The sequence below is a fragment of the Stegastes partitus genome, unplaced genomic scaffold (assembly GCF_000690725.1).
Source record: "Stegastes partitus isolate 25-593 unplaced genomic scaffold, Stegastes_partitus-1.0.2 Scaffold578, whole genome shotgun sequence".
Taxonomy (NCBI): domain Eukaryota; kingdom Metazoa; phylum Chordata; class Actinopteri; family Pomacentridae; genus Stegastes; species Stegastes partitus.
Window position 1 is genome coordinate 341,430 of NW_007578309.1, and position 14,465 is coordinate 355,894.

Here is a 14,465-nt window from a genome sequence, read left to right on the forward strand (position 1 = left end):
AAAAAAACACCCTCTGATTATCACCACTAGTCACATCTGTGATCCTGAGCATCTTTGACCTCTGATCTCTGTTTCTTTGTGCTCTACAGGAGGAAGGTGAAATAAACACGACCCCTAAAGTGTCAGCTTGTAGCACACCAGGTGAGTGTCAAGACTCAGGGGCGGAAACACCAGGAGCCACGTTAGCAGCTAATACAGGCAACCAGGATGCTAGTTAGCAATATTCTGGCATCCCACACAAGTCCTCTGTTTCCAATCTGTATTGAAATTAGCTTTGTTTTTGTAAAATGATGATTCCTGAATTTCTGGACTCGATGTCACGTAGGAAGAGGAGCTTGTTCTCTGCATTTCTTATGTATTTTGTGCTTCTGCAGACATGCCCAGGAAGCCATGGGAAAGAACAAACACCATGAACGGTAGCAAATCTCCAGTTATTGGAAGGTACGTTTTCTCCCTGCTTCTCTGTTTTTCTGTCTTATTGTGTAATTTATCTATGCTGTTGCATTTTACATCCAGTTTATATCTTAATTGGTTGAAAAAAAAGTAATAATTAACCTTCATTATTTATCTTAATGACTGGCACTGATGCTACTCTCAGGCTTTAACGCTAGTGGAGCACATTGAAGCGTTAGCATCAGCTAGCTTTAGCATGATGCACTGCTGGGGCCGTTCAGCACTAGCTAACATCACTAAAGCTTACGTCGCCTTCATGTGCGCATTGGATGTTCGTTCAGACACCCGACTTACACACTGGCGGTGTGGAAGACTACAGAGGTGTGTGTGAGAATGAACAGGAGACAGTAGGACGTAGAAAACAGCTATCGAGGCCACTATTTTGGGTGTTTTTTTTGGATGTTTCACAACCACGTGGATGTTCTTTGTCACATCAAACTGTGGTTTCCTCACTTTTAGCTTTGGGTATCATTGAGCTGTTAACATCTATGTGGGTTTACAAGCCTTGAGGACATGAATGCATCATTAGTTCAGTAGCACATGATGTGATCATCACTGAGGCAGATATTTTTGCCTCCCAGAAACTACTTTTCTGTTAACTTGGACAGGCTTCAGGACTATAAAAAAACACGATACAAACACTTTTTTACATGTAGTCCTTCATATTATATGCAAACATAATGCCTTGTACATTGTATTTATTATACCTTTATTATATCTTTATGTTTAGCTTTATTGTGCTTTTGTAATTGTTTCTTACATGCCTCATCTGTATCAAGCTACTGTAACGTGTACGTTTCCCCAATGAGGGATCAATAAAGTTTATCATATCTTATTCATCACATGTGGCATTAATTATCGAACACCATAAATAAATAAAGGCATGTAGAAGATGCAATAAATGTATCGCTAGAATATCCTGCATAATCATCATAAGCAAACAGAAATTTAACATACGACCAAATCTGTTGCTGCATTTACTTCCAGAGATCAAACTGTAGTCATTAGGTTAGATGTGTAAGAATTTCTCGATGGGTCAAACAAACACAAAAAAATAACTTGCAAGTGTTAGTTTGAATTTTAAAATTAGCCTTTTTTTCACCTGTGAGCAAACGTGAAGCCGAGTGGGGTTTTGTAATGCAGCCACAAGCCAAAGCCGTCCCGTTTGGCAGGAACACACAGCACATAGATAGATGCTAAGCTGTAATTTGTAAAGTCAGTGTCTCTGCTGCTCACACAGACGAGAGTCTCCGTGGAGAAATCCCATGGCAGCAGCAGATTCCTCCAACAGGTAGAGAGAAAAGGCCCTTGGAGAGTTTGAGAAATCCTTTCCTTTGAATCAAACTCCTTTTTTTTTTTTTTTTTTTAAATCGCGGTTTGCTGTGATGGACGTGGTTTTGTTGGAGAGGAGTGTTTTTTTTGTTGTTTTGTTTTTTTTATTCTTGGATGAAACGTTTGGAATGAATCCTGTGTTTGTCTTTGTGTTCTTTTCCAAATTTGCCAGCCTGCAGGGGGCTGGCTCTGTTCGTCTGTTGTTTGTTGTGTGCCATTTGGTCCAGCGTGTCCTGTGGTGTTTCCTAAACCAGTGTTTGTCTGGGTGATGGATTTCTAATGTGATCTGGTCGTTTGCATGCTAGCTGTGTCCGCTGCACTCGAAACTTTTCTTTTTTCAGAACAGGGAAATCCATATTTGTGCGTCACATACTGTACACCCACCCTATCGCACACTCTAACACAAAAAGGAGTGTCCGCCCAGCGCACAGCAGACTTGGCACAGTTTTATCGTGGTGGAGCCAGAACAGATACAGCAGGCTCTACGAGATAAGGCTGTGTGTAAGTGTAAGTGAATGAGTGCACAAGAGAAGAGACCAGATATGAGGTTTTATGACAGCTTATTAAAAGTGTCGATAATATGAGACACTAAGAGAGCTGCGCAGACCAACCACACTTGGCATGGTGTGATAGTGTTGCTCCACATTGGAACATGTTTAATTTACCATAAAACCTCATCAATCCCTTATCGTGTATATTCAAAATAGACCTTAACTTTTACATATTAGTGTTTTTTTTTTTTTACATGTACAGCCCAAGTTTCACATGCAGACCATTAAACACACATCAGACTGAACAAACTATTCTTGTTGCAGTTTTCCTTTGTGTAAAATTCTAAAAGCTGTAGACTTTGAGGAAACCGCAGCTGTTGCTCTACCTGAGTCACTTCATTTTGTTCTGTTGTGCATTCTTCTCCCACCGGAAGCGCCTTGAAAAATCCAACTCAAAGACCACAGGCATGATTTCCGAAAGCTTCCAGCCCATTGCCACTTAATGACCTGCTGCTGAGCTCACTTCCTGTTCTTTCACTTCTCCTTCCTGCCACGTTTCCTCTCTTGAAAGTGACTGGCTTGCTTCTGTGAATTTTTGCGCCTGATAAATTCCCACATAGAGTCGAGAACAAGAGCAGCGTTTCCTTAATAGCTGGCATCCTCTTCGCTTTTCTTCAGATGTGTAAACATAAATAAAAGGTCCCAGGAAGCTGTGCTGCACCTAAAAAGTTCCATCCTTAAACTGACAGTGGCAAGAATGTGAACTCTGTGGAAATTGCTCTGATCTCTGACCTTTTATCAGTCCATTGAGATTAAAATCTCTTTTTCAAGAGAGGCTGGTCAAGAAGGCACTCCATTAAAAAGGTTTAATTGATGAGAAAATGACGCATGGCAACAACTGACACACGACAGTAAAGCACATTTAAACAACCAAAGGACTGGAGCTATCCATCTTACACATCTTTCGATCAGAGCTTTGAAATCTCCCAGAGAGACAAAATCATGGAGCTGCAGTAAGTTCTGAAGGTTATTCCAGGACCAGGGAGGGAAACAGGAGAGAAAGTGGCTCTACCGAATTCAAAGTGAATCCTGAGCGCCCTGTACAGCAGCCGTTTAGATTATTACAACAGCTGTTAGTAAGTGATAGAAAACTACGTAAGTAAGTAAGTTTAGTGCTGCTGTCTCGTCGGGCTTAGTGCAGGCCAAAAAAACAGATCATGAGATAACAGTGAAGAGCAGAGGCATCGGCATGCATATAAATAATGTCTAAAACACTTAAGAGCATAGCCTGAAGCGCTAAATCAAGCCATGTCCCTTTAATGCCCTCGTTAATAAAAACCCAGCGTAACCTTCAGGTGTCCAATATGCACTCTAAAAGAGAGCCTATCATCCACCGACACACCCACGTTCTTGTAGGAGGATATTTAAATCAAGATTCCACCTAAAGTCTGAATGGTAGCAACAGCCAAAATCTGGCAGTGAGCTCTGGAAAACATCATCAATTTGGTTTTCTCAGCTTTCAAAACCAACTTTACATCATGAAATGAGGCCTGTGATTGTTGAACAACAGTCAGGAGCTCATCTGCAGCTTGGCTCAGAGAAAAGCAGCTAAAGACTTGTTTAAGTGAATAGCATGCAAAATTAAATCTTTTGTCTTTATTGAATACACCCATTAAATATTCTCAGTGTTGCTGGGAAAAGTGAGTGAACCTCCTTTGGCAACCTCAAACAGGCGTTTCTGTAGCAACCTTCAGGAGGAATTTTGGACTTTTCTTTTTTAGTGATCTGCTTCAGCTCAGCCAGATCCTCAGGATGTTTGGTGTAAAAGGCTTTCTGAGAGCTTCTTCATTGGCTTATGGTCTGTATGGTGACTGAGCTGCTCCAAAAGGTGGATTTTCTTGTTGTTTGATACCATTCTGTATATTTTTAGTTCGATGCTCTGGGTTATTGTCCCACTGTGTCACCCAACTTCTGCTGAGCTTCAGCTGGCAGACAGCTGTCCTGACACTAAGGTATCTTATGACACATAATAAACCTGGAGATTCATTTTCTCCTCCATGATGGTGGGCTGTCCAGGACTGGTGGCATCAGAGAAGTTCATGTTTCATTAACTGAACCCCAGAATTACACTAGACTGCAGTTAGCTTTTGTTAATTTTAATAATCTAAAGGTTCACATACTTTTCCCAACCTGCACTTCGAATGAATCCAATATAGACAATCATAACACAGTGATTCATGTCCTATTAGACCGTGTTTGTTGATAATAACTAACAGATGAAGATCTGATTGTCTCATAAAAATGCACATAATTACAGAAGCGTCACTTACTTTGTCCTGCAACTGTAGAGTTTTCCTAAAATCTAGAAATGTGCTTGGTGCTTCCACGTACTTGTTTTATAAGTTAGACATGGACACCTTTTGCATTATTTGTTTATTTTCTGTGGAGTCACTGAAAGATCTGCAGAGTTCTGACACCATTACAGGAACCTTTTTCTGTGTTAAGTTTCATGGGCTGCTGAGAACTGTGTGTCTTTGCTTTTGGGTGTGTTTTCATGCATGTTTAGCTGTGTGCACTTCTCCAATGTGTATGATGCATGCAACCGGGATTTGGCGCCTAACGGCAGATTTGGCAGCATCTCCTCTGTGTATAAATATTACATCAGGCTAAGACATTAACTTAGCAATGAACAACCGTTTGTGCAATCAGATGCCACAAAAAGTAACTCAAAAACTGAGGAAAGTGTTCTCCTGGCACTGATGACAGTTATGTTTGACTGAAGAATTTATAGCAGAAAATGTGGAAATCATATCAATAACCATCCACCAAATGCGGGAAATGTCAAGAATATATGATCCTCCCCGATGCTGAAATATGTAGAATAAGTGGCGGTTTAAGATCTACAGTATACTGTTCTTCCATTATGGTTGCATGTTGCAAGTTGCAGTCTAATGTTACATCACAAGATTAGCAGAAGTTGAGATGTTAGTAGGAGGTCAGATTCTTTGGTTTGAGGAGAAACACATATTGTTTATACATTACAACCGTGCAGTACCTGGTGATGCTCTGTGATCATCCTGTTTCAGCACTCTTTCTCATTTTATTTCCTCTAAGCTTATTTCTACTCTTTGTCTCTTTTGACAGACCTAAATCCACTCCTACACCTACTGCATCCTTAAGTGCCAACGGTGTGCCAACAGAAGCTGTTGACTATGACAGATTGAAACAGGTGAGTGAACACATGGAACAACGTTTCACAGATTTTTACTTGAAAATGTTGCTTTGTTGTCATGTAATGTCACTTCACTACATGAAAAGTGGGATATTATATTGTCATTTTGAAGTTAGCGTCTATCAATGGGTGACAAAAATTTTCTTTTCGTCATCCAACCCAACAAGTTGTGAAGCGGTTAAAGGGCCCATATTGTTCTTCATGGGGTTTTCATTTTCTTTAATGTATTGTAGTTTTTTGTGAGTGTAGGAAGTCTGCAAACCTTTACAGCCCAAGTTCCACAGCAAAGGCAAATACTGCACCTTACCAGCCTGAAACACCTCAATTGAAGGCAACGCTTTTCTTCTGTTGCTTATTTATGTCAACATATAACATATTTGCATTGCAGCAGTTGCGCAGCTATTTTGCGACCCATAAACAAAGACAGAGCAGCTGCCTCCCAGTACCATTATAATTTCCCAACTGGAACAGCTTCTACTTGGGCTTCATTTCTCTGCCTGCAAGTTAAGATCTACGGTTACAGTACATAACCAGCGTTACTTCACTTTTGTTGACTGACCCATCAGAGCAGACTGGGCTTTTCAGGAAAGAGACGGGAGCTAAAACTGATTGTTTAAATGTGAAGAGGTATCACAGAAATGTACAGTCCAAGAAAAATAATGTATTTTTTGGAGCATGTAAACATGTTCTAGTGCACCTCAAAAAGAAACCTGTAAATGAAATGGGCTCTTTAAGAAGTCAGCAAAAGGATCCATAGGTGTATGTTTGGCATCTTTGTCACTGGCGTTTGCACTTTATTAAATGTTTTTAATGGAACTCCACCCTTAATGGATTCCTTCTTAGTATTTACAAACTACAGTGAAGGATTTAATGACTTTCCTGGATTGGTGCTGTCTGGGTTTTCTCTGTTACTTGTACTAACTGTGCAGGTGACATGCATTGTTAATCCTGTTACTTCCTACACTGTCCATAATTTGGAACATTCTCTGGACCTGACAGTGTTCTGACCTTATTCCAACTGTGAATTAGTTTATTTAGTGTTTTCATTTTTACCTTTTTTTTTTGGGTGGTGAATAATGGATCCCTCATTTCATTTGCTGTTAATAGAATAAGATCAAACTTTATTAATCCTGAAGGAAATTCTTGTACCATAAATTGCTTAGAAAAACAAAATTACCTAACATGAGAAAATGTAGTGCCGAGTAGAAAAGCAATAAGATACAAGTACAGGAGATTACTGAACATAAGAATACATAAGCTAAAATAAGATGAGGAGAGAAAAGTAAGAAGTCATACTGGCAATGTGTCTAAGGTGGTAAATTATTATCACACATGAAAATGAAATATTCCACAAAATTAAAGGTTTGGTTCCATTTTGGCTGCCAGTTCATCAGCAATCGCAATTAATAATTATGAAGTATTGTCAAATTAGTTTTCAGAAATGTCCTGATTATAAAAAATGGCCAGGTTTAGTGTTTTATTGGCTATTGCTGGGTTGTTAATTAGCTGAGATATACAAAGTCTTGTGTTAGAGTCCAGCATCTGCTTTCACAGACTCTGGCCCATTGTGTGTGGTTTTTTTGTCATTGCAAAGTGTGCAGCCCTGTTTCTAGTCGGCAGTGTGTGCGCTGGGTGTGTGCGGTGACCCGTCCTGTTATAAGGCAGCTCCTCCCTCTGACCTCTGTGAATGAGCCTGTTAGATAAGTGGAGTCTCTCAGAGTCCTGCCTATCTATCACTATAACTGGTCACAGTGGTGAGACTGGGAGACAGATGACGCCCCATAACCTCTCTTACCACACTCTCTGTCGTTCTCTCATTTAGCGCGTTTCGGAGGTTATAGATCCAACATAGGGCTCTTAATGCTCGTATATCCACAAACAAACTCTCTCTGTTTGTTTACATCTTGGTGTCATTAGGACGTCTTTGGGCTTAATCTCACAGAGACTCCCAGTGCAGAGATTAACTACTTTGTAAAGTAGACAGAGGATCTCCCTTTGCCAGTTGGCAGTGCCTTTACCTAAATCCAAAAGCCAAAGGAAACTGTCAGTTAGCATCTCCTCTTAATGTCATGTGACTCTCCAAGGGGAATTAAAGGTAGAACTGAAAGCTGTGTGGTGGCCAGAGCTGCTTTGTCTCTTCACTGAGGTATAATGACGTTTATATGGAAATGTGACTTTGTTTTCTTTCTGTTTTAGGACATCCTCGATGAGATGAGAAAGGAGCTGTCAAAACTAAAAGAAGAGCTCATTGATGGTAATTCTAATTAGTCGACAAAGCTGCCAGACGGCCCTCTAGCAGTGAATCTGTACATCTTTTTGTGTAGCTAGCATACATTTTCAATTCATGACATCAAAGTATTCATATGACTCAGACCTTTCAAAGTGAGAATGTGGTTTATGCTCATGAAAACTTGCCACACGCAACTTATTCATATGCATTATTTGTAGTTTGCCCTCAAAAAGCTGCAACACTCATTTCCTGCAGCAGTATGCAGGATTTTCAGTTTGGCAGGATGCTGCTGCACAAAATGAGTTTGCTGCAGACACTGCCAGTTACATGCACATAGTGGTGCCAAACAAACCCTCTTGCACTGAGGGTAGAGGGGCTTCCTATTGGTCTCACCTTTGCCACTGAACAAACACACAGCTTATGTAAATTTCAAATAATTCATATAAACCACATCAGAAAGTGACATGAGCTGTGCCTGTTATACAAAGACACTTGGACTCCAGCAGAGCAGGTTAAATTCAATTCAGTTCAATTTTATTTGTATAGCGCATATTTACAACAACAAGTCATCTCATAGCGCTTCACAAAGACAGAGACAGAAACACCCAACAATCCAAAACATTTGGATTCCCTATAAGCTTCAGCAGTCCGCAGTTAGTGTTATTTAAAACTGGAAAGACAGCTCCTGCCATTTTGAACTTTCCACTTTCCTTCAAAAATCACGATTGTCAAAATGCATTTCTGTTGTTCACCTAAATAAACTCCCCAATTTTTATCAGATGAAAGGATTCAGGTTAAAAACTTTGCCATCATAAATGCAGAACATCATGAAGCTAAGCTGCAGAATGATAACCAAGAATGTAATGTGCATCATTCTCAGTTTGTCTAAGGCTCATTTCAGTCCCATGGATTTTGTTTGCTATAAGATTATTTTAAGTTTTGTTTCTGTAACTTTAAATGCACCACACACTGGTGCCAAATCGGGGTCAGTTGACAGTTTGTTTTTTTCCAGATAATTCCAATTTTGATTAGTTGCAATCAAGGAGACTGATTTATATTTTAGATGCAAACAAAAATACTGGTGTCAGAATATATAATAACATGAAGTACAAAACTTCACTATTTATTTACATATGTTCCATATATGTTTTATTGAAATGAAAGAGAACTTCTCACTATTTTTCCTGTAGTCTTGGTGGACTAGTACTTGTGAGATGTCTGCATCAGAGCCAAAATATCACATTTTAAAAAATTTATTAGATTTATCATTAACTGATTGAAGAAAATAGCCACCACTAATCAGAGAAATGCTGTACTGACCAAGAAAACAATTGCCTGAGTCCTTCCTAGAAATGTTGAGACTTGAGTTAAGAATTAGCTCAGGTTGGGCCCCTGATAGCTCACCTGGTTTAGAAATTAAAGATTGGAGTCCCCACTGCAGCAGTCATAGACTTTGACTCATGGCATTGATTTGCCGTTTGTCATTTCCCTCCTCTCTCCTTCCTCACGTTTCCTGTCACCCTTAAACTGTTTCTTAAAGAAAGGCTGGAAAATGTCCAAATTACCAGCTCAGGTGGTGACGTTAACTTGTGTCTTTGTTGTGTGTGTCCTCAGCAATCAGGGAGGAGCTGGGCAAGTCCAGCACGGCGTAGAGGATCCACACTCCCTGTTCAAAACATCTACATCCATGTGACCCGACAGACAACCACGGCCCATTTAAGACATGACAATATAACAGCAGAATACCGAAACAGCAAAGCGGTGGAGACGGTGACTATGACAACAATCATATTACTACACAGAGAGGACATTACTTGGTGCGGAGCAGTGTCAGACAGAACCAACAGTGGACAGGATGGTGGTGGGAGGCTTGTAACTCTCGATAGCTGTGACTCACAGAATCCATTTTGCGAAGCCTCGTGTTCCTGCTGCCCCGTCTCACCCCCCGAACCTCCCCCCCTCCTGCTGAGGGCATCGCATCCTGGAGGACAGTGCACGGTCTGACAGGGAAGCTTTGTCTTTATGCAAAGATGATTTCTCTCTCTTTGTCCTACAATAACAAGAAAAAAAAAAAAAAAACACACAAAAAAACACAATACTGAACTCTTCAACGATACTGTATTAACCAAGAATCAGAACTATTGTGATTTACTATCAAAGGCACGTTTTATTAAGAGAGTTTGGAGACAGGAACAAGTTGGGGATGGAAAATACAACTTTTTTTTCCCATAATGCCATAGGGGTAGCGTGTGTGTGTGCGTGTGTGTGTGTGTGGGTGTGTGTGAGTGTGTGTGTGAGGGACTGACAGTCTCTGGTGAAGTCCACCACTGCAGGACACTGTAAAGCTCGTCTTCCTCAAATACTATTTTAACCTGAATATGTACAAAAGAGAGAAAAGGTTATTTAGAAAAAGAAAAAAAAAGTATCTATCAACCATGTCTGTTTCAGTGTAAGTCGATGGCCATATCAAGTAGCTCAATAATCCGATCTTTAAGCAGGACGCTCTCTCGTCTGTCTCTTCGTCTGTGGATCCATAATCACCGGTGGGCGCTCCGTGGAGACTATTTTACTGTCATTTCTTTGTTCGTGCCGTCGAGCGGCAGGTGGACGAGACGCTGAGGGCAGCTGCCTGTCACCGTAGCTCTCTCTACCAAACTTTACCCGTCAACAAAAAGTGCTGATTCACTAACACCCGTCATGCTAGTTGACCACGACCAGACGTGTAGATAGAACTTCCTTTTGATTTAAAGACTTTCTCTCAGTCTCTGTCACGTTTGTCATATTTTAGGTACGTTCGGTGCATGTTCGGTTGTTGTTTTTCTTTATACGGCGAGGGTCACAAGTCTGCCACGAAATTGCATTAACTGTCACGAGTTTTACTACAAGCAATAAGTGTAGCATCTACTTTTAAGGCCCACCTGCCCCAGTCCCCAACACCACCAAACGTTTTCAGTGTCTCTCTGTCCTTCTTTTGGCCCTCCTGAGCCCCTGTAGGACAATGTTACTGTGTCGCCGCGCCACCTCTCGTCAAATATATATATATATATATATGACAGATTTTCTGTGAAACTGAAGGCTGATGTGAAAGAATAACAGAGCAACACATGATTTCATGAATTCACATGATTTCTAAATCACAATACTCTCTCCTTTTTACTTTTTTTCTAAACAAAAAAAAATCCAAGGATACTGTATCTTTAGCTGCGTTGGAGCTGAACTGATTTCTTTTTTTTTTTTTTACTGCATTTCTAAAGTCAGATTTTCTAAAGGTGCACCAGACAACCCAAATGTGTAAGAGATGGTGTCCACATGCGGACATGAATGTGCCATTTACTCTTTCACCAGTGCTTACAGATGACGTGTTTGTTTCATCTTTTTTTTCTTTGCCTTCTTCTCCTGCCTCTGTCAAATCCTCAGAAATGAAATACTGTATTTTCCCTGTGCTTTTACATACAGATAAGGGAACTGTCACTCCATTCTGAAAAAAAAAAACATTTGTTTCAAGGTGTCTTTCAGTTCGCTGCTGAGTTTGTTTTGCTAAAATCTCAAAGTACAATCAACCTGAGAGGGATATGTCGGGAACTGAGGGACTGATGTTCAAATACTGTAGCTGTGGCTCCAAGATTTACAAGTCAGGGGAACAGATAAAAGTCCGTGTTGCAGTTCTGTACTTTTGTTGTCTGAATGAGATCCCGAGGAAAGACAGTTTTACAAATACAATCAAACCTCATGACTGTTGAACAGCCACCCACAGCGGGGTGATAGACAAGTTCTGCATTTTGATGAACCTCAGTTGTTTCGAGCTTCAGACTGAGACTTTAAAAAGCAATACAGTGTGCATACTGTCTGCACAGTTCACCCTTAATGTTACTTTCTGATTGATGAATCTAAACGCTTCAAAATCAAACTCAACACTCCCAACAGATTTTCAATGCAAATTTGTAGTCTGGTGTCTTTGGCATCCACCAAACATCACACAACTGTCCAACCACTTCATGCAAACTCACTTTTCATGAGCAAAATTGGATAATGAATTATTATCATGCACAGCTTTTAAACTTCTGTTGCTCAGTGGCGGCTGTTTACACCCCTTTTGGATCTGATTCTGTACAACTGTGTTCAAGGGCTTTGATGTTATAGCTTTGCCACAAATGATGTGAAATCACACACTGAGAAAACACATTTTTCCCTTCAGTTTCTGTCATCGGCTTGAGATTGGTTCAAAAAATGCTGTGACGAAAACAACTGAGGTTTCTCGTCGGACGTTCAGATTGAAACTCTGTGTTAATAAACCCATTTCATCCTCTCATCCACCTCTGTTCAAGTAGAAACACCCGGCCAAAAGGCTCCCCCCCATACTGAGTGTTTACACAGCATCGATTGCACTTTAAAACAAAAACCCACAGAGCAATCCAACATCCTCTGACAGCAGTCACTTACCTCTGTCGCTCTCTCACCAAAGGATTCAGTCTCCTGCTAAACATTATCACTCTCAACAAAGTCGCCTTTCTTATTTTTGTATAATTTTTTTCTTTTTTTTTTTGTCAAGAGATCTAAAAACTGAAAGATGTTGTGATGGCAGGTGAATCGTTGTGATCCAGAAAAGTTTATTTCTTTGTGATGCTATGTGGTTTGTGCCTTGTTCCGAAGTTGCATTTAATATGTCAAAGATTAAAAGTTGACTAGTAATAATATCTAGGGACTGTCATTATGATCACATGCAGTTGTTAATTTGTCTTTTTTTTCCTTATGGTCATGTTGATTTGAAGGGAGAGATCAATGACTTTGGTACTGTTTCCCACCAAGAAAAACATCTTTGCACCAAGATCTTCTTTGTTTTTTACATAAATGTGATTTATTTCCGTAGAGTTGCTTGAAGTCGCTTCTCTTACAGCTCAGAAGTACAATCAAACTTTGACACATGAGGCCTATAAGAGGTTCAAAGATGATCTTCAGTCTGAGATGATTTTTCTAAACCTAAAAGCCCTGTTTGGAAGTCCAGATGAGTCTGGCTGCAGTGTTCTGTGTTCCCTCATGCCATTTAAACGTCACAGAGACTGTTTGTGTTCAGCAGCGTAGCTTTCTTTACACACTTGGCAATCTCTGAGAAGAAATAAAATAACTGTTTTGTCCTCTGCAGTGAGGTCTGCTCCATGTTAATGATGGACACATTTATCTCTGTCTGCGAGCCCAGTTTTTCTGCTGAGGGAGCTGAAGTTGTGAATTTGCAGGAATAATTGCAGAGATGACTTTGGCTGAAGTACGGTTCGTAGGGATGGGTTTCCAGGCTTATTCTTTTATCATCTGCATTGTACCATACTGTTCTCATGTTAATTAGTCTTTTCTTACATGCTAACATATTGTTTTGTTTGAGCAAATTAAATAAAAATTGCAATACAAGACTAGAAATTGTTTCATTTCGTCACTGCAAGTTTTGAGCTTCACTCATTAGAACACCTAAAGTCCTCTCTTGAGCTCCTGTTTTACTAACATCAGCCCACATGTGCTGCTTTTGTTGACTTGTTTAGGCTGTAGGAGCAAAACCCAGAGTTTATTGGTTCTAATTGTTTTGTTTCTTATGAATTCACTTTTTTTTTTTTATGTAAGATGATGCATTTCTGCTTTTTAAGATTTACACAGTTTTACTTTAACAGAATAATCAGCCTTTGAATTCCCTGCAGGACTCTTTTTTTCCTCCCCGCTGTGCCCACATCTGTCATCACACCAGGTCAGCCTGTGTTTCACAGCCCATTACCAGCGACAACATGGCTGACTGCCCCACAGCGGCTCACTTTCATGCTGAGCGCAAAGGAAACAGGAAGAGGGAGACTAACTCAGAATTAGAGCATGAAACTTTTTCTAAGTTTGCATGATGACTTTCTGCAGTTCTTCAGTAAGCTGCTGCTTCTGCTCCTGGGTAAAAAGATGACCGAGGCTTGAACTTACAAGACTGAAAGCTTTGCTAGTTTGGACTTTGGATGTGCTCAGCGAAGAAACATGATACTTGAAGGATACTGTAGTGAAATTCCACTCCAGATTTGGATCCCTCATGTGTTAATTGATTGTGTCGAAGTTTTGTCTTTTTTTTTGCCCACTTTTGGACATTTTTTTTTTCTAGAGAGAAAACCTTTTTTTTATTTTTTGCACTTGCTGAGTGTCCATTTCCAGGTCAACTCTGTTTTATATTCCCTGGGGCTTATGATATATGTTATGACAAAACCAGGGGAACAAACGGTAGAAAGAGAGGAGATGGAAAGCACAAGGAAAGGGTTGAAAGTGTTTCTCTGCAGGTATTTTGGTTAAAATGGTAAGCAGCAGGTGAATGTCTTTAAATTATGCACATTTTAATCTTTTAAAAAACTGAAAACAAAAGCTTTGACTTCATCCATTTGGGTGTGTGGATGTGGCATTGTACATATAGAAATAAATCTCTGTGTTTTATTGTATTCACGTTGTAGAAAACAGATCTCCAGTATCTGACTTCATGTTGATCAAGCAGGAAAGAACCTGTGCCTAAGATTGAAAAAACAAAACCTTGCCTTACTTACACCTTATTGGTTGTAAAAATTTTCTATTGCAGTTTCACCTTCCAACGCATACAGCAACACTTCCTGCAGGCGGAGCATACAGAGTTCTGGCGGTGCATCTGCAGTTCACTTGAGGTTTTGTTTGACTTGCAGCCGTAGAAGGGTTCTCAGAGCTGCAGCGAGACAGGAAAACAGTCTGA

The 14,465-nt window shown here is 40.1% G+C and overlaps 1 protein-coding gene across 1 annotated transcript in view; it reads left to right on the forward strand.

Moving 5' to 3' along the window:
* The window catches only part of enah (ENAH actin regulator), a 164,714-nt gene extending 151,567 nt beyond the window's left edge, over window positions 1-13,147 (forward strand). Inside the window, exons 11-15 of the mRNA XM_008288868.1 lie at window positions 90-141; window positions 375-441; window positions 5,421-5,505; window positions 7,705-7,762; window positions 9,353-13,147. Coding sequence (XP_008287090.1) covers window positions 90-141; window positions 375-441; window positions 5,421-5,505; window positions 7,705-7,762; window positions 9,353-9,390 — 300 coding nt within the window. The 3' untranslated portion in view covers window positions 9,391-13,147. The remainder of the gene's footprint in view (window positions 1-89; window positions 142-374; window positions 442-5,420; window positions 5,506-7,704; window positions 7,763-9,352) is intronic.
* The last annotated feature ends 1,318 nt before the right edge of the window (window positions 13,148-14,465 follow it).